This window comes from Condylura cristata, unplaced genomic scaffold, assembly GCF_000260355.1.
Source record: "Condylura cristata isolate star-nosed mole 26May11 unplaced genomic scaffold, ConCri1.0 scaffold00009, whole genome shotgun sequence".
NCBI lineage: Eukaryota > Metazoa > Chordata > Mammalia > Eulipotyphla > Talpidae > Condylura > Condylura cristata.
In genome coordinates this window covers 11,244,511-11,270,163 of record NW_004567110.1, presented here as the reverse complement: position 1 = coordinate 11,270,163, position 25,653 = coordinate 11,244,511, and the positions used below count along the sequence as shown (strand labels likewise).

General features: G+C 43.3%; 1 protein-coding gene across 1 annotated transcript in view; it reads left to right on the top strand.

Moving 5' to 3' along the window:
- Positions 1-20,121, top strand: part of FER1L6 (fer-1-like family member 6) — a 78,025-nt gene extending 57,904 nt beyond the window's left edge. Inside the window, exons 29-41 of the mRNA XM_012722905.1 lie at positions 446-561; positions 1,545-1,676; positions 2,591-2,716; positions 4,140-4,267; positions 7,838-8,008; positions 8,767-8,927; positions 9,735-9,877; positions 11,958-12,046; positions 12,450-12,548; positions 13,017-13,258; positions 14,320-14,474; positions 18,360-18,460; positions 19,722-20,121. Of these exons, the coding sequence (XP_012578359.1) occupies positions 446-561; positions 1,545-1,676; positions 2,591-2,716; positions 4,140-4,267; positions 7,838-8,008; positions 8,767-8,927; positions 9,735-9,877; positions 11,958-12,046; positions 12,450-12,548; positions 13,017-13,258; positions 14,320-14,474; positions 18,360-18,460; positions 19,722-19,905 (1,847 nt within the window). The 3' untranslated portion in view covers positions 19,906-20,121. The remainder of the gene's footprint in view (positions 1-445; positions 562-1,544; positions 1,677-2,590; positions 2,717-4,139; positions 4,268-7,837; positions 8,009-8,766; positions 8,928-9,734; positions 9,878-11,957; positions 12,047-12,449; positions 12,549-13,016; positions 13,259-14,319; positions 14,475-18,359; positions 18,461-19,721) is intronic.
- Positions 20,122-25,653: the final 5,532 nt, after the last annotated feature.

Here is a 25,653-nt window from a genome sequence, read left to right as displayed (position 1 = left end):
TGTTGCTCAGAATATTTTGATATTATATTTATACAAAAAAGGGAGGTCATAACATAAGTTAGCAGTGGACAGTCTGATTTTTCAGAGTTTATCCCGATCCACCCGGAATCTGTCAGACGATGGATGTTGCATAGCTTGTGTCACCAGGGGATCTGTTCAGGTTGCATTTCTGCACGAGCACCTTCTCCTATGGTCCTGAAGAAGCCCCTATTGCTGTGTCCTGGCATTGGCCTGAGAAGTCAATATGCAGTTGGGAGTTGTTGAGGAACTGGCCATGGCTCTGGTCTGTTTCTATCAGGCTGTAGGACTGTGAACTACTACCCTACAGTAAAGCGTTACGGTGGTTTTCTTTTTTCCAGAAGGGGCATTGCATGCCAGAGCAAAGGGAAAGAGGGAGCCTGCCACTGTTTTTTCTCATCTAACAGTTTCCCCTAAATATCCACAGAGAAGAAATCAGATGATGTAGTGATAGACATAAACGATGGGCCAAAGAAGAAGAAAGACAAAATGCCCAAGAAGAAAGTCAAAGAAGATGAAATCCCCAACCTGGCTTCCCTGCAGGTGCGTGAGAGTAGTCACCTCAGCCATGGAGGGGTTGGAAACCTGCACGGGGGTCTGCTCATTGCTCCATCAGCCCTAGTAAAGCCATTGTTGGAACTCACCCACATTGTAATCATTGGTGCAGAGAAGTAAACTTTAACAAGCAAGCACGATGAGACAGTAGAACTTGCTGGTTTCCCATGTTCTACAAGCTCACACTGGGCAGGGCATAACCCACCTTGCTCAGCTCAGGTCTGGTAAGGTAATATACAGAGTCCGAGTTCCTCTTGGGTTAACGTGACATCATCCTGCAGATGCACACACTCAAAGTGGCAAACTTATAAGAGCTCTGTCAAACTCTTAATATTAGCTAGAAGCTATTAGCTGGAGGCATATTTATGGATATGAAAGCCTGAGAATATGGAAATTAGGTATCAAGATAAGCAATTTGGTTAAGTAATTTTGATAAGAAAGTTGAGGAAGACATTTAATTATATTTCCAAACCTAAAACTCAATTTGATTTTATATTTCCTAAGTGTCTTTATAATTCCCACTTGGAAAACTCATGTCCTTATACATTACAATAAAAAAAGTTCTACCAGTTTTTACATATTGAGAATTAAATGTTTATTGAACATTCATTGATTAAAATTTCCTCAAAATATTATAGCTTCTATACAGCAACCCATGACATCAATTTGCTTGTATTTAAAGTTATATAATATGTGCTTTGAAACATTGGTTTCATTATGCTTCTTGAAATATAAAGGTTTGTCAAGGAGATTTTATAAGTTTCAGAGTGGTAGTTATTTTTAGGAAGGTAGTCATTTTTATATATATATATATATATAAAGATAAATTAATAGTGGCCATAAATCTTTCTCAGGGCTACAGATCAGGAGTGGTTTTGGAGAAACTTGGCCTTTGTCATTTAATCCATTTGGTCCTTCCCCTAAGCATATCTAACATCCCTCCAAACATACTCTTCTCCTTTCTCCTAAAGATATATGATGGTGAACTTGAAAGTGAATTCAACAGTTTTGAAGACTGGGTGAAAACCTTTGAGCTCTTCAGAGGCAAGTCTACAGAAGATGACCATGGCTTTGATGGAGATCGTGTCATAGGAAAGTTTAAGGCAGGTTCCAGAATTAACCTCTTGATTTGAGTCCCCCAGTTGTAAAAATCAGATACAACTCAAGTCCATTGATGGTGTTGTGGTTTGGGATTTGTGTAAGGAAAAGCCTTAGTCTTCCAATGACACCCTCTCTAGGGTTCTTCACGACCAAACTCCCATCTTACAAGATACTTGTTTTGTGGCCAGAGAAGTGGGTTGGAGCTCAGTCTGGTAGACTCGGAGGAGATGGTCATTTCCTGAAAAGGTCACTGACTCTGACTTTGCCCTTTTCATTCCTCACCTATCAAATGTTCATAGACCTACCAGTTGGGTAATGAGATCAGCCAAGTGCACAAGTGCTTCACCTGGCAGACTAGTGCCTCAGCACCACAAAACAGTAGCTGGCACCGACCACGAAGCCACTGCATTCTGGGCCCTTCATGTGCAGTGTCGTGTGTTGGAAATGGCGTGGACATTGCAGTTTGCCAATTATATTAAAATCCTTATTATCACACTACCCAGCCTCATGGTTTTGAACAGTGCTTGACCCTCATGTCTCTCCCCAATCCCCAGTCTCAGTTACAGCATCTGGAAGCAAGGATGTGCTAGTCAGGACTAGCATGATAGTGAGAGAAGGTGCTGGCTCAGCACCCCTGAAAAAGGCACTCAGCACCCCATCTGACACTGTCCAGGGTCCTCACATAACAGCACTGGGAGGAGGGTCACTTAGTGACCCCAGCTCACTGATGCGCTGTGAAGAAACTGAGATACAAGAGCTTCTGTGACCTGCCCAGGACAGCCAGTGGGCAAGGGGAGCGCCCCCCGCCCCTTCTCCCATCCTGCAGGCTCCTTAGTCTTCCCAGCACACCCCACTCTGTGGCTGTTGGTAGGGCAATGATCAGCTTATTTCAGTGGGTCACACATTGTGGTTCCAGGGCTCCTTCTGCATCTACAAAAGCCCAGAAGATTCCAGTACCGAGGACAGCGGGCCGCTGAGGATCCAACAAGGGATTCCCCCCAACCACCCCGTCAAGGTTCTGATCAGGGTGTACATTGTCGCGGTGAGCCTTCCCCTTTGTTCTGAGGGTTGGGTATTTCTAGCAATGATGAGTATGTGTGATTTACTCTTCTCACTCTAATATTTCATGAATTTGGTAAATAAGTTTATGAGAAATCGTTCATTGAATAAAACCAAAAATGTGAAAAATACGCCTTAAGTTTGCATAAAATCTCCCTACTCTGCACTTCCACCCCCAGAAATTACTGACTTTTCTGACATGTGCAAACACATCTATGTTGATTTACAGTTGTCTACAACTACCCCTAGATATTAATTTCGAGGACTCCTGCATGACATCTGGAACTACTATTTTTTCTAACTTGGTAATAGACCTTGGCTATTTCCTCTAGTCAGTATGACAGACTTTCCTCTTCTGTTTTCCTCTCATTCCTTTTAGTAGCCACCTAGCATTCTGAATGAACATAGAGTATCTACCATCCATTCACTCATTCAACAAATACGAAGAAGACCCTGTTCTAGATAAAATAGTAATCAAGACAGTATTCACTTGTTCTTGTGGAGATTACATATTATTTGAGGTGAAAGTGGGGATTCAGAAAGTATAAAAGGGAACAGAGAAAGAAGATGAATGTGGCTGCAAAATAACAGCTGAATGTTGGTGCTGCCATGTAGAGAATTAAAATTGGTTGATGCAGTGAGAGTCAATGGGGCAGGAACTATTTGGATTGAGTTATTCCCTATGTAATTGCCATGTAGAGTGTTCATAATTTTTAGTTATTAAACAGTACCCTTCAATGCCCTTGAGTCCAGCCGTGTATATGTCCCATTCTATCAGTGAGATAGACCTAACAATGCAGGCTTCTTACTCAGCTCTCATTTCTGCAAGCTCTCTGGCCCTTCCAGTATTGTTCTTCAGGTGTTCTCTCCTGGCTCCTCCTTAGAAAGTCTTTGCAGTGAGGAACAGACCATCAGGCAGCAGGCAAGTGAAAAGTGCAAGACTGGCAGGTCATGGATTCAGAGCCCTTTAGTTCTGGGAGCAGCCTTCAGGTGACTTCCCCCACACCGCCATTTTAGAGCTAGAACTCAGACGGATGACATAATTTGCTCAAGACCACACAAATTGTTTGAAACAGATCTCGTGGCCACATTCTGCCTTCTGCATCCTGTTCCTGCAAGTTCTTCCTGCCTTCCAGTGGGGAGATGGCTCCAGAAGGTTGAGCTTGGGCAAAATTGGTAACTTTCTTTTAACAGCCAAATGGAGAGGCTGATGCCATGGTTCCTAGCTTTATCTGCACACTAGACTCACCTAAGGTACTTCTCAAAATTCCAAGCCTAGGGCAGTTCAAGTAGAATATCTGTGGATGGAGCTCAGACATCATTTTCTTTTAGAAATCCCAGGCATCCCAGTGGCCAGCCAGTGGCAGGAACCATTGGACTAAAGAGGTTCTCTTTCTCCTTCCCAGGCATTTAATCTCAGCCCAGCTGATCCAGATGGCAAAGCAGATCCCTACATTGTGGTCAGACTTGGCAAGACAGAGATCAAAGACCGGGACAAATACATCCCCAAACAACTGAACCCAGTGTTTGGAAGGTCAGTGACCATCTGGAGTAGCTGCGTCTGCTCCTGTGCATTTGTGTGGGGGGGTGTGTGTCTGAATGAGGGGGACAGGAGGCTGAACACTGACTTCTGCTCATGATAACAGCCAAACACTTCTGTGTTCGTGGGAAAGGACTGAGCTCTTTCCTTGGCCCTTTGGGGATGTGGGGATTTTCAAGCCCATGAATTTCCAGTAATGGTTTTCCTAGATCTTAAATCTGAGAAGCAAGCACCCTGAATGGTCATCAGATTTAGCCTCCTGCCTTTGAAGAGAGAGATTGCCTCTTTACAAAGGAGAGCTAGGGCTCAGAGAGATTGAGAAACTAATTCAAGTTCACACAGTTTGTATGTAAAAGAGAAGGGACTTTTGGCTTCTTCAAAGAGTTCTTTCCATTATATTATTTTGCAATTCATTTGAGGTGACCCCCTGGGGTAAAAAACTTAAAACTTGAACTACATCTCTCTGTTGTGTCTTGTTTTCCTTCGAAGTGTTAAAAAAAAAAAAAACTATTGGATTTGTGTATGCACAGGTAAACTAGGCATTTTCTGGCTACCCATCCCACTTCTAGCTGGGTCTTTTACACCTTTGTGTTCAAAGTGTGTTGTTGTCTAGCACATATGCTCCCTGCGTACTTGACTGCCATCAACTTTGGAGTTGAGTAGACTCAAGTTGCATTCTGCCACATACAAGCTGTGTGTCCTTATGCAGGTGACCCGACCTCTCTGATCCTAGCTGTCCTCATCTGTGAAGTAGCAACAGTGACACTTAATTCTCAGACACCATTAGATTTTTGAAAGCACTTAGCAAGTGTAACAAGTCTATACTTGTGTATAGTAGGTACCCAAACATACTAGCTTCTTTCCTCTCCTCCCTGATTATAATTTTAGCCATGGATACATGTTAAGTGTCTCTAGTTTGTTTTTCTTGAATAATTTGGGAGCATGAAATGAAACCCCCATCAGCTTCCTTTAAATTCATGCACCATGCTTTGTGGCCACTTTGGACCCTCTGATACTTGATCACCACTAGCCTCTTTCATTTTATTGTTACCAAGGAATTGAGGCAATAAAGGACCCCCGTATGTTCAGATTGAGAGTGATTAAAATGACAGTGCTGGGGAATGTGACCCTTGCTTCCCAAATTCTGCAATGATTTTTATCACAACCTTCTGTTTATGTAAGTAACATTTTCTTTTGTTGGGTACTTTGTGGTCCCTTTTTATACGCTGCTCTGACCACACTGCCATGAGTTAGAAAGGTTTTATTACCCTTTATGCCTGTGATAAACAAAGAGAAGGATGGAATATTCCCTTCTGCCACTGGCACTATAGAGTCTCTGCAGGATTGCACCCTCTACCCCCACCTCCATCCCGCCCCGTGTGGATGCCTTGTTGGATGTATATTTGCTCAGGGACAGAAGTTGCTCAGTGGAATCAGACTTTGCCAACTCAGGAATGAGATTGCTATATGGGGATGCCCAGGGGGCTTGCCTGCTGGCATGGATTGATGTTCATGTGTTTAATCACAGTCTTCCATCTCCCCCAGTACAATGTAAGCTCCATTTGAGCAGGGATTTGGTCTCATCTGCTCAATGCTACATTTTCAGCACCTAGGACAGGCCCTGGCACAGAGCAGATGATCAATAAGTACCCACTGAGTAAGTTAATGAGCAAACTTCCAATCAGTTTTTGATTAGATTTAAGGGGACCCTGTCACTTTGCAACACCCAAGGAGGTGCATACCTCCAGACTTCAACCATTCCTTGTTTTCTTAATAACCAGAGTACTTGGAACATAGAGAATGTACAATAAACATTAAATGAATACACAAATGAATGAATGGATAAAGAAACAGTGAGATATCTTTGTTCCGAAACTTGGAAATAAGGAATTTTTCAACAAAATTCTGTTTTTAACTGCCACTTAATGCATTTTCTTATCTCAAATCACCACTAGCTCTAGAAATAGTATCTAATTGGCACCCAAATTTGTATAAGCCTCGTTTTCCCCCGGATGACTGAAAGTCCAGCTAGCCGGGGCCCGTTTGGGTAGTTCCTTTAATAACAGCACCAGTGAAAATTCAGGGGCAGTTAATCTGTGCTCAACAGTTTGGAGAGATAGACCAAGGCAACTGAATTCTCTGTCATGGTTGCCAAATCGAGTTATATACTTAATAGTTCTCCCTCAGTTGGATGCTGGTGGTACTTTAGTGAGAAATCTCCAGAAAATCACGTAGTTTGAAAGCCAAAATACAGGAGCCGAAGGGAAGTAGTGCTGTGTCTTGAGATTGGAAACACCCATTTCACCCCTGCACAGCCTCATCCTGGGTCTTGCCTCATCAGTGACTGTCACTGAATCTGTTGAGCATCTCTGCTCAATTCTCTGTGGAAAGACTTGACTGGCTCTGAGCTGGCCTGAGATTGCATTCCTGCCATACTGGAGAGTGAGCCAGCTAAAGTGGACCTAACCAGCAGGAGAGACAGGACTGTGGACATGTGGGAAGTAGGGGCCCTCTATTCTCACCCATCTCTACCTCCTTTCAGTCCCTTCCTCCCAGGACAGCCAGAGTCAGGAACAGCTACAGTGTCTTTGATTCTGTTTTCAGAGACACATTTTTCTAAAATGGGTTCACTCAAAATTTAACTCTTAAGTACCTTCGCTAATGCATGGAAGGAATTGTCACAGGAAATTCAACAGCATTGCTTTCAGCATCATGCACAGTTGTGGTATCTTGGACAAAACATAAACTAGGAGTCAGGGAACTGGCATTAGCCCAGGTCAGCCTGGTAAATAATCTTTGGCAAGATTCTGTATCCTCTGGATTTTGATGACCATACCTTTATAATGAAGGCATCAGGGGGTGGTGATTCCTGAGGTCTTTCACAGTCCAAGAACACATTTATGAAGCTCTGCTTCCTGCAGGGAAAGGCAAGCTCCACTTACGCAGATGGAAGAGGCAGGCCTCTTTTCTCAAGGCACTCAGAATCTGGTAGAGGCAGCCCTTCAGTCTGGCATTCTGTTTTTGCAACTTCTTCAATTCTCACTGAAATACCCAGCTTAAATTCCCTGATGAAGCAACAATAGAATGGAAAGATTATGGCAGTTTGGAGGCACCAGTTGAGGACCTAAAAGCAAACTAAATATTATTTAGCTAAAATCACATTTAACCACCTTGCTCTATGATAAAGAAGACATTCATCCCCACTTATATTTGAGACTGGGAGGGGTAAAATAACTTTGTTTAAATTTTACAATCAGGAAGTTGCTGATTCAAAACCCAAAATAGAAATCAGTTGTGTTTGAGCCCAGCTTGCTTCACCCTACTTGAAGACTCCCAGACATGACCCATGACAGAGGAGCTTACTGGCAAAAGGCAGTTGACAAACTGGCAAAAGGCAGTTGAATTTGATTATATGTTGATGAACCTGAAACCCAATAAAGTATTAGCTGGAGGGCTGAGTTTAGTGAGTTCAGGCGGCCTGTAGACTAGCTCAAAGTGAAGTAGCGAAGCAGTCCCTGCATCACCAACTGTTGTTAACCCCAAAACCTTCTCCTGGTACTGCAGGTCATTTGAGATCCAGGCCACATTCCCAAAGGAGTCCCTGCTCTCTGTTCAGATCTACGACCATGACCTGATCGGGACAGATGACCTCATCGGCGAGACCAGGATTGACCTGGAGAACCGTTTCTACAGCAAGCACCGCGCCACCTGTGGCTTGCAGAGTCAGTACGAGATGTGAGTCCATCTGCCAGGGGCCAGGGAGGTGCTGATGGTGCGTGCTCTGAGGAAGCCACCCGACACTCAGCTTCAGCATCTCAACAGGCTGCCCTCAGCAGGGCTGACTGCTGAGCAGGAGGTGGTTGGGCTGGGACACAACACTGACTTAGAACCCAGGGAGGGCTCTTCAGGAGTGATGAGCTGAACTACGTGGGTGTGAGTGTGTGGGTGTGAATTGGGTGTGTTCACTTGATCACCTGGGCCTGGCCAGCAGACTTCCTGGTGGGGAATGATGCTAGAGAAGAAGTAATTGATGGAATGCAAGTGCCAGTATCCCAGTTACCTGGAACTAGAGCTTATGCCATGCCAGGTATTTTACATGAATACTCTCATTCAATGCCTTCCCACTCAGTGGGGTGGGAGGAGTGGATCTCACTTTCACTCTTTTCAAATACTTTGAATTCTGCTTCATTCAAAAATGTGTACCACCAACTTTATTTCTTCAAGTATGTTGTATCTGATATCTCAAGGAAATATAAACAGCTCATAAATGTCAGCTAGGAAAGTATAAAAACATTCATTATGTTTCCAATGTACGACTTCAGAAATATTTTTCCTGAATATAAAAGACTATCTACTCACTGAAGAAAAATTAGAAACAGAGAAAGTACAAAATGATGCTCAAATCATTCAAATTAAAATTTCAGTGGGGACCTCACAAGTGTCCTCCCAGGAAGGCTGGGTCTCACCTGCTCTGTTCTTCTGCCAACTTTTAGAGAAGGCTACAACGCCTGGAGAGACACTTCCAAACCCACTGAAATCCTGACCAAGCTCTGCAAAGACAACAAGCTGGATGGACCCTACTTTTACCCTGAGAAAATACAGATAGGAAACCAGGTCTTTTCTGGAAAAACAGTCTTCACTGTGGAAGACACTGGTAATTCCCACAGTGCACCCTATGGCCATTGCTCTTCCTGCAAAAAATCCTGCTTCTTGGGGCAGTGGTGGCTGGAACAGTAACACATGCTCACTGTGGAACATGTGGAAAAGTGGAGAGGTTGCTGGCAATCACGCACAACCCCAAAATCCAGAGATCCGCATGTACTGGTCTGTTTTCTTACAATCTGTGTGTGTTCAATATGTCACGCTTTCCCAGAATTGACAATCCTCATACATTTGTATACCCTCCTTTTCTAATCCAGTAGATTGTGATAATTCTCCTTTGTTCTTTGAAGTGATCATTTTTAATATCGCATTTTATGGCTGAGCATTTATTTACATTGTTCCCCAAGCAATAACAAGAAAAAAACAAACAGTATCCATGAACACAGAGTGCCCATTTCATCAACATGCTTGGGGTCACCCTGGTTCCTCGAATCCCCTCACTCTGCAGTTAAAGCTATTTAGCTTTAGCTCTCTAGGAAACACCCTTGAAGCCAAACTTGTGATTCATAGCTTCTGGAAAAATCTGGCTCAAGGGGTGAAGGGAACCCCATATCCCATGACCCTGACTGTTCTCTGGTTCTTTGTCAACCCATCCATTTGCCATTCAGTCTCTTCCCTTCTCACCATCCTGCTCAACCTCTTTCCTTCTTCTCCTTCTCCTTTTTTTCTTCTTCTTTTATCTCTTCCTTTGCCCCAGTATATGTAAATGAACCCTAAGGAGGGGTATAAATTACACATAGCACACCTATGACCCCTCACAGGAACACGTGTCTCACATGTCTACTTTTCTCTCATGCAGATGACATGGTGGAGTCTTATGAACACTTGGCCCTCAAAGTTTTACACTCTTGGGAGGAGATCACGGAGGTTGGATGTAGGCTGGTTCCTGAGCACATAGAAACTCGGCCGCTGTACCACAAAAATAAACCAGGAATGGAGCAGGTAATGCAAGCTGGACCGGCCCCGACAGGGTGTTCATCCCCCAAGGACAGCAACTTTCCTCTAAAATCAATCTCCTGTGTCCTAGTGCAGTGCTTCTCAACTGGGGCAGTAGCAGTCCCCTCCCCGTCATGCCACTTGCTGGGCACAAGTGGGTGGGTGCTGCTGGCATCTAGTAGGTGGAAGTCAGAGATGCTGCCAACATCCTGCACTGCCCAGAGCAAGGCTGCCCATCCCCAGACGCAATTATTCCGTTTCAAGCATGGAGGCTGGGAAATCCTTCCCTTGAGTTGGTGCTGGCCTTAGTGCCTTTTCCATGTTGTGATTTGAGTTATCAAGCTCCTTGGAAGAATGCTGAGAAATCCAGCACCTATCTGATATGCCCAAGACCTTGCCCTAAATCTCGGTCACTATGTAGTCCTCTGCTTTTCCCCAAGAAGCAATACTTGTCTTGAAGAACATGCAAGAAGCATCTATATTAGAAAAACAACTAGAGATATGTGTTTGGAGCTAAAAGGGAAGAGAAGATAGACTTTCCGAAGAGCCTGCTATGTACTGTGTTCTTCGTACCAATGGTCGCAACAGTACTACTGTGTAGTATTGTTGACCTAAACTGTGGTCATTTTGAGAATCACAGTCACTTTTAACAATTAAACTGATACAAAGGGCTCATGTCAGGATTTCCCTAGGGAAAAAAATGCGTGTACGGCTTACCTCTTAGTCTGTGTACAGATTCACGATGAACTTAATTTGATCCCCATTTTTGAGATGAGGTGAGCTGCAGAGAGTTTGAGTAACTCATCGATAGTTACTCAGCCTGTGAGCAGTAGAACTGGGACTTAGTCCAGGCTCTCAGGTCCCTAACCCAAGTCTGTCCACAGTTACAAGCTGAATCCTGCTCCAACCCTGAACTCACTCAATGTGTCACTTGGGCAAAGCACTTGAGCTCTACAATAGCAGAACAAGAACACGGGCCTTGCTACCCCAGCAGTGCTGGGATTCAGACCTGCTTGAGCACATATCTCAAGAGGATAAACCCTGTCAGATACAGAAACTTATAATTGTTTTTTAAAGTTACTACTAGATGTTCAAATCTCTGGTTTCCACTCTTTCATTTTGCCTATCCGTGTGAATTTTTGACTAGTGGTGATTGTTACTGTATCTTTACAGCAGGACTGTCACCTTCCATTGAATTTGTTCTGCTCTCCCCCAAAGCTAATTGTGTCCCTTCATGTTGTCCCTTTCTTGGAAAACTTTATTTTCTAGTCAAACTTCATCCTTCACCCAAATCCTGCATATCTCCTTCTTGCGCCAATAGAAGCCCACTTCTTTCACGGAACATCTCCCCTACTGATCATGACCTGATTTCCTGAACAGGGGTGCTTGGATGTATACCATGGAGCCAAACAGGGACTCCATCCCACACCTCCACACATGGGCTCTTCAGTCCCTCACACAGTGTGAAGCCTGATGTGTGGAGTCCGAGGCGGTGGATGAGAAGTCCTCTTCAGCCACTGATTAGCCACAGAACTTCAGAAGTTGATGTGACTCGTCTAAGCTTTTGTTTCTGTGTGTGTACGCAAGAATATGGGTATAGGGAGCCCTGCTAGGGGTGATGGGTGTTAACATGTGATGGGACAATGACACACAAGCCTTCTGACAGCGAGTGTCAGCTCCCTGATCCTTATGAGTTTGTAGAAAGAGCAGGGCCTCCAGAGTCAACAGATGAGGCATGAACCTGTCCCTGCTCATATTGTGAACTTGGGCAAGGTATTGCATCTTCCAAGTAGGAGTAATGGCATCTTCCCAGCAGGAACACGGGAAGAGTTAGTGAACTAATGTTTGTCAAATCATAATGCTGTGTGGAACAGAGTGGAGCTCCCTACTGTCTGCTCACCCATCCTCTGTTCTTAATTTGTGTTCTAATGAACTTGTAATACAAAGGTAAGTTCTGTCTTTGTCAACAAATATATACATTTACCAGACTACCTAATACTCACTATGGGCTCTTTTGAAACTATGAATGCTCACTGGGCACAACCCTTTCCCCTCAAGCTAAACGTGCTCATCTTCTCTTATCCAGGGCCGCTTGCAAATGTGGGTAGATATGTTCCCCACAGACATGCCTCAGCCTGGCCCTCCAGTTGACATTTCACCAAGGAAACCCAAAGGGTAAGTCTGTTGCAGCTCACCCTTAGGGGAAGAGATAATAGAAGCAGGCTGAAAGGTCATGACATTTGATCTGGTGTCTGATCTACTAATTGGTCAGTTACAGCTGGGGTCTGGGGTTCTGGCAGTCACGCTAGTGGTTGGGTTGGTGGCCTCTTGTTCTGTAGTGGAGACTTCTGTGCTTCAGTATTCTGAGCAACAGTGGCCAATGGAAGCCACCTCTACCCAAAAAGATTTGATAACTCTAAGGTATCCAGCAGGGAAGGTAGGTTTCAATGCCAAAAGCGTTGGTATTTTTTAACTTGGAAATATTGAGGAAGTTTATAGATTCAAAGTCAAAGTGATCACTTAAACATGAGCTGACTCTGCTTTCAAAGCAATCTAATGTCGTCGTCTTTTATCTTAGGTATGAATTGAGAGTGACCATCTGGAACACTGAAGATGTCATTTTAGAGGATGAGAATTTTTTAACAGGACAAAAGTCAAGTGACATTTATGTTAAAGGGTAAGGTCATCAACCAACCTCCCCCCCCTCCTCCCCCTCATCTCTTTAACCCCTAGCTAAACCCATGACTTATGGAAGAGACTCCCACTCTCCCCAAAAGGAGTCTATCTTACACTGTTAGATAATGTCACTTTCTTGGTCAAGTGTCTTATTTGGTTACTGTGCTGAGAATTATTATTAAACTATTTTTATGAGAAAATCTTATTGTGTAGACATCTCTTCGAGTTAAATACCTAAACTTTTGGAGGGGCATTCAAAATATCTTGACCCTGAGGGGCATTAAGAGATGTGGTACTGTTGATGAAAGACTAAATGTTAAGAAGAGCACAAGACTTATACAAAAGCTTCAATTTAGACCTTCGCATTTACTGGTTCTACTGTGACCACCCTGGAACCAGAAATCCCTCTTGATTAGCTCAAGTCTGACTAAGGTGTTCTGAGTGTTTAATTCCTTTTCATCTTATCCAGGTGGATAAAAGGCTTGGAAGATGACAAGCAGGAAACAGATGTACATTACAACTCCCTGACGGGGGAGGGGAACTTCAACTGGCGCTTCCTGTTTCCATTTCAGTATCTCCCAGCTGAGAAGCAATTGGTCATCTCCAAGCGGGAGAACATCTTTTCCTTAGAGAAGATGGAGTGTAAAATGCCAGCTGTGCTGGTGCTTCAGGTTTGGGACTTTGAAAGGCTGTCCTCGGATGACTTTCTGGGTAAGCCAGTGGTTTCACCAAGCTTCTGTTGTGAGGGGTTTGGTCCCAGTTTTTGGAGTACTTGATCTGATTTTGTGACAAAGATATAAATTTCAGTGCTATTTATGATACCAAAATTATCAAGCTCTTCAAATAGTCACTGATAGGGGATCGGCTGAATAACTGTGATGCAGCCACAGGGTGGAAACACATGTTCCAACAGACTTAATCTTTAAATTACCACTAAGGTGTGGTAAATTTGGGGCCAATGACAGGGCCCCTCTGTGCCTCAGTGTCCTTGGATGTAACTCCAAAGGTGTTGGGAGCTGTAAATGGGATAAATTTTAAAACAAAGCACAGTGCCTCATACATAGTAAGCACTCAATAAATGATCTTGCAGTTATTAAGAATATTAGAATATTCGCTACAAACTTGATGCATTAAGTAGGGAAAAAATCACACTTCATAAAGTATTTCTTTAGCTATACATCTTCAACTTTTGGGAGGTAAAGTTAAGGAAAATTTTTCTTTTTTTTTGCTTTTGGGCTTGCTCTAAATGATCACAAATAACAAATGTGACTTCTATTAGTAAAAAGAGTGCTAATACTCTAATGACCTTATGTTATCAAGCATTCAGTAGTCACTAATTACTGTTTGAACACCCACTTGGCCTCATTGTCTGTCCTGGAGAGCAGCTATAAAGACCAAGACTCAGTCTGTGCCTTGAGGCGTCCAGTGGACTCAGAGTGGAAGGGGGTGGGGAGAAGGTTCTTATAGTCTGGTCTACCCAAGGGCAGGAAGACTCAGGACAGGCTTGTGGTTCAGACTCAAGGAACAAAGATGCCCAGGTGCAGTGACCCCTGCAGCTGAGGCTTGAAAGTGACCTGTAGCTCCGTCTTCTCTGCTCATGTCCACATCAGAGTTTTGGAAGGCACCAGTCCTCATACACATGAGTGACCAAACATGGTGCCATTGAAGTGGCCAGTGAGGCGCTGAAGGGGGGAATGGATGGGTGAATGGGTGAAGATGGATGGTGACCAATGTTCAAAGCTCTTCAGTAACTTACTGGCGTCTCGTCACAGGCACCTTGGAAATGAACCTCAATCATTTCCCCAGAGCAGCCAAGTCTGCCAAAGACTGCAAATTTGAAAATGAAAATGAAGAGAACAAGATTTCCATCTTCCAGCAGAAACGTGTGCGGGGCTGGTGGCCTTTTGCTAAAAGCAAAGAGCTCACAGTAAGTGACAGCTGTGGGAGAGGGGTAGGGTCTAGCAGGGGACGCCCTCTGGGGCACTCCATGAACGTCAAGTCAAGTACTTGGAGCCCTGTAAGGCAAAGGTTCTAATGAGTTTTGAAAATCCATAAATGCATTAAGCCTCCCATGTTTCAGAACATTGGATTTAATTGCTATCTATCTGGGGTGGTTTTCTATCCTTTTGGCCTGGCTTTAATTTGTTTTCTAACATTTCTTGAAATCATGCATAAAGTCCTGCTGCATGTTCCATTTCAGCTTAACCTCTTCATCCCTTCGCCCTCAAATATAAGACCTGATTGACAAAGTGGGGCATCCTTTCCAGCACCTGTATGTAGTCGTCTGGGCAGGCACAAGTCTTAGATGGCTGTTAGTGGGCTCACTACCAGCGAGCTCGCCTTGCTGCAAAGGTGCGTTTTCCACTCCAATTAACAAGGAGCCAGGGTGCACCTTCACTCGGGAAACCTGTTCTGGACCCAGCCTCCACCGAGCTATGGTCTTGGTTAATTGAATCATTTAGTTGTAAAGTGATTTTTCTAAGCTTTTTTAAACTTCATCCATAGCTATCACCTACTTATTGTACATTTGTCAACCTCTTATCTATTGCTGCTATCTCCATTTATCCAGCTCCCTATTTTTATTCTTTTTCCATTTATCAGTTGACATTCATGTTAAGAGCTTTCTGTCATCAAATGGAAATAAATTACAGTCATTATCTCCTCTAAACATTAGAAAAAAAAAAAAAACAACTGCATAAATGCTGGATCTTTTCCATTAGCTACCGAAGTTTAATATCAAGAATTGGTATGAGTTATCTCTAAGAGAGGAGGTTTTTTCTCCATTGCTTATTTTTTTCCTAGTCCCACTATGGGCTCTTGAATTTAAACATTTTTTTTTCTAGCTCTGTTCACTGAAAGCACCTAGAAATGAAACCACCCAATAGCAAAGCCCCCTAGCACTGGATCCTGGTTTCTAGATAACAGTTCTTCCTGGACAAAACTAAATCTTTTGAGAGAAATGGCTGATTCCAGCAGTAGGGTAGACAAAACACTGGATGAACAGGGCATCTTATACAAAAATAGGACAATGTCAACATCCAAAAGTGACAGCTGTGCTTTGTGCAGGAAGCTTCTCCCATGTTTTGAACCTTATTTCATTAAGTTAGCTCCCCACAAAGGGAAACTCCAAATCCAGAGCCTGGCTGTGTAAGCTAATGCCTGCGCTCACCTGTACGTGTGCACGTGTAGACGTATAGACGCATAGATGTATGCAAGTATATGTGTGCATGCTTGTGAACCCACAGGATTTTCCCAACATGCAACCCCACTTTATTGTATGAGACTCCCCCTCATGTGCGTGAGAACTGTGCCCTTCCTGCCTGCAAGTACTTCTACAGTAACTTCTGCTGAAGATGATTGTTCTGACCAATCACTTCTCAGCCTCCCCTGACATCTGCTCTCTGGGCTCAGTGAGGTTTAAAGCGCATAAATAATCTGTGTTACAACAAACCCCGACTTTGCTAAGACTGTTCCTTATCATCCTCTCCCACCCATCGATGTCATAAGGTTAATAAACAGATATAAGAGTCCGTGTTTTAAACTCTGATTTAAAATTACATTTGGAGGCTGTTACTAGTTGGCTTAAGGCCTCTGCTTGGTGCTTGGTTGAATAACAATGATAGTTGAAATAAGAGGCAAAACCCTCTTTGCAGAGACACCAAATGAGGAGCGGCACTTAGGGATCTGTCAGTAACACCTTCCCGTGTTGTGCCCGTCACACCAGAAGAAGCTTTGCAATTACCCAGGCGGCCAGTGGAGCAGGGATCCTGCTCTTCACCATCCACACTGGTGACTCCTGTGTCAGGGAAAAACTAATCCCATGCTTCCTGTCTCCCTTTCTTTGTGTCTCTTCCCTGGGAGAGCCCTCTGGGTTGTTTTCTGTATGGGCCGAGTATTTGGTATTCCCTGTGAAATTATGTGTTTCCATGAAATGGTGTTGAAGGTAAAAACTCTCATTTTTGAGAGCTTGATGTTTACCAGGCACTGGGCTAAACACCTCGATGTGCTGTTTTATTTTTCAAAGGAAGCCTGCAGAATACATGCTATTAGCCTCACTGTCCTGGCATATAACTTAGCCCAGGCCATGCAGCCAGAGCCTGGTTTCGAAAGCAGACCCCTCTGCACCAAACCCCATTCACTCAACTCCTTTTTTTTTTAAATATATAAGCTTATTTTTACATCATTTTGTACATTTTTTTTCCATCTCAATTATAATCCCCGCAGGTTTCCCATCACCGAGTCACCCATGTGCCATCACCATAGTCCCATGCACTTCCCTCCCCCCACCCTGGTGTTTGATCCCATTCAAACTCCACCCCCACAAAATGTCTCTGGTATATGGCTGTTCATTATTCTTATTATTTTTTCACCTGCTCCATTATACTCCTGCTATGAGCGAAACCATCCGGTATTTTTCTTTCTCTTTCTGGCTTATCTCACTAAGCATGATCTTTTCCAGCTCCATCCAAGTTGCTGCAAAAGACATGTGTTTCTTTTTGTGGTTGCTGAGTAATATCTCATTGTATATATGTACCACATCTTTTTAATCCAGTCATCTACTTTTGGGCATTTGGGCTGCTTCCATGTTTTTCCAATTGTAAATAAAGCAGCAGTAAACATGGGGGTGCAGGTATCTTTTTCAATCAGTGTTTTTGTGTCTTTTGGGTAGATACCTAGGAGTGGGATTGCTGGGTCGTAGGGAAGCTCCATGTTTAGCAGTTTGAGGAACCTCCAAACCGTTTTCCATAGTGGTTGTACTAGTTTGCATTCCCACCAGCAATGCAGGAGAGTTCCTTTTTCTCCTCATCCTCGCCAACATTTGTTGTTGCTAGTTGTTTGAAGATGTGCTATTCTCACTGGGGTGAGGTGGTATCTCATTGTGGTTTTAATTTGCATCTCCCTTACCATTCACTCAACTCTTAAACTATGTTAAGTAAGCCATAATATTCCTTGATAAACCAGTAACTTGGGCACAGAGCTCGGGGGAAGCACATGACTTGTGGACCAAACCAGAGAGACTAACGAGGGAGCAGAAAAGAAGTGGTGCTAGAATAAAAGGATAAAATTCTGAAACGGTCAATCAGGACCACAGAAAATGACAGGTGACAGAAAAGCCACTTGGCAGATGTGCGACCTCACCCACCCACCACCTGTTGAGAGTCAGCCAGAGAAGAAATGACACAAATCATTCATTCCCTTCCTAGTTGTCAAACCTTTTAGTGACCTTTTTTTCAAAAATCACAAATATATATTAATAAATTATTAAGCAAAGGTGTAAACTTTTAATGTAAATATATTTCTAAATAAGGTGAATTGTACTACTTTTCCAAAAGCATCACATTTCCAGTTATTAATGATTTATTGAAAAAGTAAAGGCAGGAGTTAGTATTAATCCTACTTCTTTTTTTTTATTTCATTGCTTTATTTGTATAGATTTTACATCAGGTGTAGTCCCCATAGAATTTCCACCACCAGTTCACCTGAGAGTATTATTTCTTCAGATAGTCAGTGATTCCAGAAGAAACAGTGCTGGCGCCTGAGTATATGATGTGTCCCCACACATGTGTGGGGCCCCACACACATGCGCAGAACCCCACACACGTGCACAGAACTCAACACTAACATCATTTCAGGGCTTTCTCACTGTCACCGATAACTTCTCCCAGGACCAAAAAGTCTACATTATTTCTCAAAGTGGAGCAGCAGGATGCTCAAAATACTGGAATTCTCCCAACTGATGACACTTCTAAAAGGTTGGCAGTACCGCAGCAAGTGTTTGTGACTAGAAACCACAAGTCTTGTCTTTGTGCAGGGGAAGGTTGAAGCTGAGTTCCACCTCGTTACCGCAGAAGAAGCTGAGAGAAATCCCGTTGGAAAAGCCCGGAAGGAGCCAGAGCCCCTGGCTAAGCCCAAGTGAGTGGAGTCATGGCTGGGAGACTCAGAAATGGGGGAGACCCTTTGCAGCCCCATACTGGGATAGGGGTTTCTCTCGAGTCCCACTGGGAGAACTGAGAGGGGAGGAACCAAGCCCCTGGGTCAGTCCCCCTCTATGGCTTTCTGTGTCTACAGTGAAAACATTCTAACATCATTACAGGATGAATCTACTACTCTGTGATACCGCCCCATAAGCGCTTCTAGAAATTATTTTTTCTATGCATGTTTCACCTGAATCTGAGTTTTACATGATTTGTTTCAAGTCATTTCATCATTAAGACATTTTTAAAAAGACAAGAAGTCTTAATGTTTCATTAATCCTTTCCTGAAAAGTTTTGCTTTGCTGCCATAGTTATCAAAATTAGGCTTTTTAATAGCTATGGAATATTTTGCAGATGGGATGACCATTAAGTGCCTTGGTTGCCATCCCATAATTGAATATTGAATGTACTTCTACCTTTTATCCACTATTGTAACATGATAAAAATTGTTTGCCCTTTAATTAAATTGCCAGAAGTAAAGTTACTGGAAGGGTTACCCTACTCAATTTAATCTACAGTACATTCATTTAAAAACTAAATACCTGTAAATATAAAGTAGTATACAAAATACTCTTCCATAATCTGTTTTTCCTCTCTGAACCTCAAGGCTATGGAGGTAAGCACTCCCCTCCCCGCACCCACATATCATCCATCCCAGTGTTAGAACATACATGGCGTCTAGTTGCTCATTAATCAAAAGTATGTATTGAGCTCCTACAACGCGAACCTACTAAAAAAAATTCAAAGACAAAGAAGAAGCATAAGACATGAGCTATGTCTTCCAAGAGCTTTTGATCTGTTTAGGGAGAACACACAGACTGAGTAGAGTAAGAAGACACGTGCAGTAGGTTCAGAAAGGAGCTAAGTCAGGGAGGCATGAGATAGGAATTTGGCATGGAAGTGCTGTCTTGGACTGGGCCAGGGCAGAGCTCGTGGCAGTGGTACTGAGGGGTCAGGGCTGGGCAGCGGGTCCTACCTAAACACTTCCCCTCCTCTGCAACCTTTAAGATGATGCAAGAGTCTTTACAGTCCAAAGTGCAGATTACTTCTGCTTGAAGGCCAGGGGGTCGCCTCCTAGTCTCAGTTCTCTCTTGGTGGATTCCCAGAAAGCAGAAGTCAGAAGTACTACCTGCCATCTTGAGAGCCCACTGTGTCATCAGGCCAGCTCCTCCCCTGACCTTCTTTTGCTTCCCTCTCAGCCGCCCAAATACTTCCTTCTCCTGGTTCCTGAGCCCCGTCAAGTGCCTGTACCACCTCATCTGGAAGAACTATAAGAAGTATATCATCATTGCTTTTGTCCTACTCATCCTTACCATCTTTCTAGTCCTCTTCATCTATACTTTGCCGGGAGCCCTCAGCCAAAAGATCGTTGGAAGCCCTTAGAGGCTCCTGGAGGACCGGATGCCCCTATTCCTAGTCCTCTCCAACTCATCTTCTGCAGACAGTGAAGAGTATGTGATGGAAGCCAAACTGGGAGGCCTGAAGGAACCCAAGAACTAGTGTCTCTGTCGGAGGATAAATTGGCTCTTTTTTGGAGGAGATAGAAAAGGAGCTTCCTGCTGCTGCCTTTCAAACTAATAAGCCACTAGCAGTGTTTGCACCCACAGGCAACATGAGACACTGAGGCTTCGTCTCAGCACCATCACTGTGAATGCAGCTTGACTTAGGTTCTCCTTATGTGACTGGTTTTAAGCTGAGGGGTCTCATTCAGGTCTAAGGTTGAATGGAAAGTACTTTCTTTTAAATATTTACAGCGAGTAAACTGAAAACATTTTAGCAATTTATTAGATTGTTAATCTCTCCCACTTAGCTTGGCTTTGTTTAATCCTTACGGTTTTGATAACAAATTTGCTTATTTGGGATGTGAAAATGGCTTGGAAAGTATTTCATTTAAATCACCTAAAATGCTTTGGTATTTTGTTTGGGAATGGTTGAAATTGCCATCTCTAGTAGAGATGTTGCCCTTTTCCCACTTAAGTCAACATTTGTGGACTATATTCGGTTGTAGTCATGAGTTCTAGAGGAATCTACATGGATTTACACCAATGGCAATTTTGACTGAGAACTTTGTAAATGTGAAATAGAATTGTATAATTGTGTGTAGGGTGAGGGGAGGCAAAGTTCCGTGGACCAGTAGAAGTTCTCTTTAGCCGAATATGTAGAGCCCACCGACATGAGTTTCCACAATGGCACCGTGCCCAAGATGGCCCCAGCACGTTTCAGCACTTTGTTGCCACCACAGGTAGTAGCTTCCATCATGAATCACAAGCACAGACTAATCTCCCGAACAGTCTTTGTAACAGCATCTTATGCACTGATCAGATGGGGTCACTCTTTCTTGAGAGTAACCCTCCACTCTTCAAAGTAACACAGTCCAGGCCTGCTGTCCTCCCTAAGTCAGGGAGTAGATGGTCAGGTCCAGTATCCTCAGCTCAAACAGGAGCAATGGAATTGGGAGATTTGACTTCAGTTCTAAGGTAGAAGTCTTAGTTAGCTTCATGGACAAAAAAATATGTCAACTTTCTTGTTTCTATTGCTGGACTACGCCATAGCACTGGGGTGGCTGAATTGTGGTTCCCCTCTTGGCCACAGAAGTTCCGGAACTATTGTTTTCTTTGGGTAGCCTTGTACATATGCCACTTCTGAAATGAAGGATGCTTACTTCCACATGGCAAGTCACTCTAGAATGTTGTTAATTCATCAGAGAAAACTGAGCATGTTCTATATAATCTTAGACTTAATGTTCACAGAATTCTGGTTCTAGGTGCTTATTCTCTGGAAATTATAAAGTTCTATTTTCTGAAGTGCTGAGTATTGGCGATGTTTCATAATAGGACTAGTTACATAAACTGCAGCTCATTCCTGCAGTGCAATAACACATACCCACCAATAATGTTGCAGTCAAAAGTATTTGGTGGCATGGAATGTATACATGAACCACATTACACCTGAAAAATGTGTTGGCTTTCCCTGATAGTGCAGTGGGTTAAAGTGCAGCACTATGAAGCTATCACAGCCACTGCAGCAGAGTTCAATCCCCAGCCAGGGAGCTGACCCACATGGCTGACAGACCTCTCCTGACCAGCCTGCTGCTCCCCTCAGCAGTGTATGTCAGTCAATCCACCACTCTGCTCCCCAATCTGTCTCTGTTGAACCCCTGCACCTTTGGCCTGTACCCCATTCTGTATGTATAAATAAATCTTTAAAATAATGTGTGTGTGTGTGTGTGTGTGTATAGAGAGAGATACATATGTTAGAAACTGTACAGCATGATATAAAAAATATATATAGACACATACATATAATGTCTGGAGGAAGATGCTAATAAAATGTTAATTGTGTTTAAGTAGTACTATCTTTTTTCCTTGTTTTTCTCCTCAAGCTTCTAAACATGTATTATTGTAAAACATCTAATAAATAAACACTTAAAAGAGTATTTAGGGCTTCTGGTGTGCTGGGTGGGAGCACACAGCAGAAACAAAACAGGTGCAATCCCTGTTGACTTTTGCAGTCCGGTAGCCCCTCAAAACACTGTTTCACCTCCAAACAGCGGGTTGTCCAAAAGAGAACCAGGTACAATGTGAGTTTACAGATGAGGTTTAAGAAAAACTTAGCATATGCAGCATGAATGAAAGGAAAAGAACAGCATTGTTGTAGGGTCAAGTAAGGAAATATACTGGGCAGTAAAATAACACATCAACCCTTGACAAAGCAATGCATGTTGTCCAAATGCATAATAAAGAGCAAAAATGTGAAGTCCTTCTTTTAAATAGAACTCACCAACTCTGATCTGATGTCATAGAATGTGCAAATGCTGAAAAGTCTTTACCTGGAGTATCTGAAGTGCTTTTGGATCAGATGGCATCATAAGAAATGTGTGAGAAGGCGTGGTAAACAAAGATAATTTTGGAATCAGCTCTGTCTGGTGTTCTATACATAGGTATCACTTATGGCCATCCTGTGTGTAGAAATAAATAAAATAATGTTCTAGGCCTAATTTAGTAGCCTTATTCCTAAAGATAATACCATTTAAAAAATAAAATTCCGAAAATATCTATTTCCCCAGAAGCTGTCATGAGTCCCTACTTGTGTTCTTAAATAAGATTAATTTAAATGTATTTTTTGTCAAGGTTTTTCATCAAGCGGCACTTTTCTGACAGCTTAAGTCTGTCAGAGTGGTTTTGTTTACATATTTTTTATGCTTGAATCTTTCCCCCAAATTAAACAAAGCAAAATTAATACCAGCAATGATAATTCTGTATCACCAGTAAGGAAATATTTAGTAACTTTCTTACTCTTTCCCTTAAAAGATAGGTGAATAGCTAAGACAAGATGGACTTCGCAGTTGAGACATTTGGTGTTTGTCCTTTGCACAGATAATTGTGGAGCCCCAGCTGTTTCCCAGTGTTTATGCCAAAATCAGGGTCACAAAACAACAGTCAGATAGAGTAAGTCGCTGCTCTAATGGACCGTCGTGTTGATGAAGAGAGGACATTGATCAAATAGTCACTAAATTAATCATTACAAGTCAATGGATTGAAAAGGGACAAAGTACTGGGAATAGAAAGAAATCTCATGGAGAGCCTTCCTCAGCAGGAAGGCTGCCTGGGGAAGAAATGACTGAGGGAGGTGAAGGAGAAGAAGAGTTCTTGACAGCACATGCAAATGTCCTGAGGTGGAAGTGAAAGCACCATGGAGGAGTCTGAACATGTAAGGAACAAGGACCAGACCGATGTTTTAGAAATGTTCTGGTGGATGGATTAAGAAACTTTTCCACCAGTGATCTTCCTAAACATTTTTTTTTCTATTGATGCTGTAGCAAATTATCAAAAAGAAAAAAAAAGTGGGGGGGGGGGTTGTGGGAGGGATTAAAACAGCACATCTTGCAGTTCCCTAGGAGAAATTCAACACAATCTTGTGTTAAATTAAGTTGTCCATGGAGCTGCTTTCCCTCCTAGAAGTTCTAGGGGAGAATCTTGTTTCCTGACCTCTTACAGCTCAGAGGTGCCACAATTCCTCCACTGTGGCTCCTTCCTCTATCTGCAAAGCCAGCAACGTTACATTTCTGTGAACCCTTCTTCTTGTAGTCCAGACCTGGAGAACGTCTTGCTTTCAAGGACCAGTGTGACTACACTGGACTCACCCAGATGCCCCAGCACCACCTTCCCGTCCCAGGGTCCTTCACTTAGTCACATCTGCAAACACCTCAGTGCCATGTAAAGTAATGCAGTCACAGGTTCTGGGGACAAGGAGATGGACTGACTGACCTTATTTATTCACTTGTTTGTTGATGGCACAGGGTGACATCATCCCATCTACCACCCCAAATAGACCACGCTGGCATTGTGATTCATTCCAACTTAGAAGCCATTTCAGTAGAGCTTTGAAAGCTGGCTGGATGATTGCACTGTATGAAAGGCTCACAGATATTTTTCTCTCTGGAACAAGATGTTTCTATTTGTTCTTCCGTTTCTCAAGTGATAATTGTTTCAGGAATAAATGAAGGGTGCGCATCGCCCAGACCCATTAAAACTCTCTCAAGCTCAGTGGGGGAGGTGAGTTCTGAGCTGGTCTGAAAGGACGTTCTCTGCTGCCAGAGCTCCCGAATGGAGCCCTTGACACGGCAGTGGATCCTTCCTAATCAAGGACAGACAAGTCTCGGTTCTTCCCGCTTTTTAAAGGATGATTTAAGAAAAGATTGCTCTACTTTTCTCTAAATCACTGTACCAGGGGAAAGAAAATGGACTTTGGAGATAAAGGCATTAAAACTTGGGCATAGACATGCACTAGCTGTATGACCTCCGGCCAGTTACTCAGCAAGTCTGAGTAACTGGAAAATGAAGATAATACGCACAGGATTGTGCTGAGGCTTGTGGGTGATGGTTTGCTACTGAGGATAGAAGGAGAGGAAGCTTTGTAAAATGTCTACTCTTTCCTATACTTAAATATAGAAGTTCTTAAAGTAAAATTTTTTAAATAATTTAGGTAAAATTCTTTCCTTAAATAGTAACAAATAACTGTATGCTGAGTGATGCTATAGAATACAGCAAAACATGTATTTACTCACTAATTCCCCCAATTGCCCATCTTACAGACAAGAAAACAGCTCCCTGGGCTAACTAATTTGTAACAGATCTGAGATCCAAGTCTGGGCCCCTTCTTCCTCCCCTCGCCTTTTTGCCTTAGAAGAAGCTGCCTAATGATTCATTTCCAGCCAGAAAATTTCCCAATTAAAAAGAAAATTGATCTGTGCTCTGGGGTTCACATACCAGTGCCTCCCCACCCACCCCCAAACATTTCCAGTGTGCCTTACACAACACTATGGATGCATGTTTGAATCTCCTTTTCCTCTTTCACCTGTGACCAGGCAGTTGGCTTTCTAACCGAAGTCCTCAGAGGCGCGTATGCCTCCACGCCAGGAGGGTGAGGAAAGGAAGAAGCCTTAATGCTAACAGATTGGCAGGAGGCAGGAGATAACGCAGCATGATTAAGAAAGAGAATGAGGCTGTTTAGGCCTTTGAGTCTTGGGATTGAGAACAAAGGAGTTAAATTTTACTGGCTAAAACTAAGGGCGGCCCTCCCAGGTGGCACAGTGGGTTAAAGCACTGCACAAAGAAGCTTAAGACACTTCTGCAAGGGTTTGATCCCCGCCTGCCCTAGAGGAGATCCACATGGCGCGGCAGACCTCTCCTGACCCGCCCGCTGCTCCCCTCAGCAGTGTACTTCGTCGTCGATCTGCCTGTTCTGTATCCCACTCTGTGTCTGGTGAATCCTCTCACCCTCCGCATCTCTGGCCTGTACCCCAGTTCTGTATGAATAAATAAAATAAATCTTTAAAATAAATAAATAAATAAATAAATACAAATAAACTAAGGGCAAAAACGGTGTGTTTAACTAAAGTTCATTGGCTAATTCCAGGTAGTTCATACGTGAAGGATGAAGAGACTGTTTCCTTAAGATAACTGGAGTTTGGGATTTCCATGGACAGGCCCTGTGCCTGGACAGCCCCTGTGCCTGGACAGCCCCTCCTCTGAGCCTGTGTCTCCCACTTCCCTCCTGCCTTGGAGCTGAGCTCAAGGTGAGTCAATGAGCCTCCAGACTCTGCTGTGTCTGCAAAGCAAGTCCCGGAGA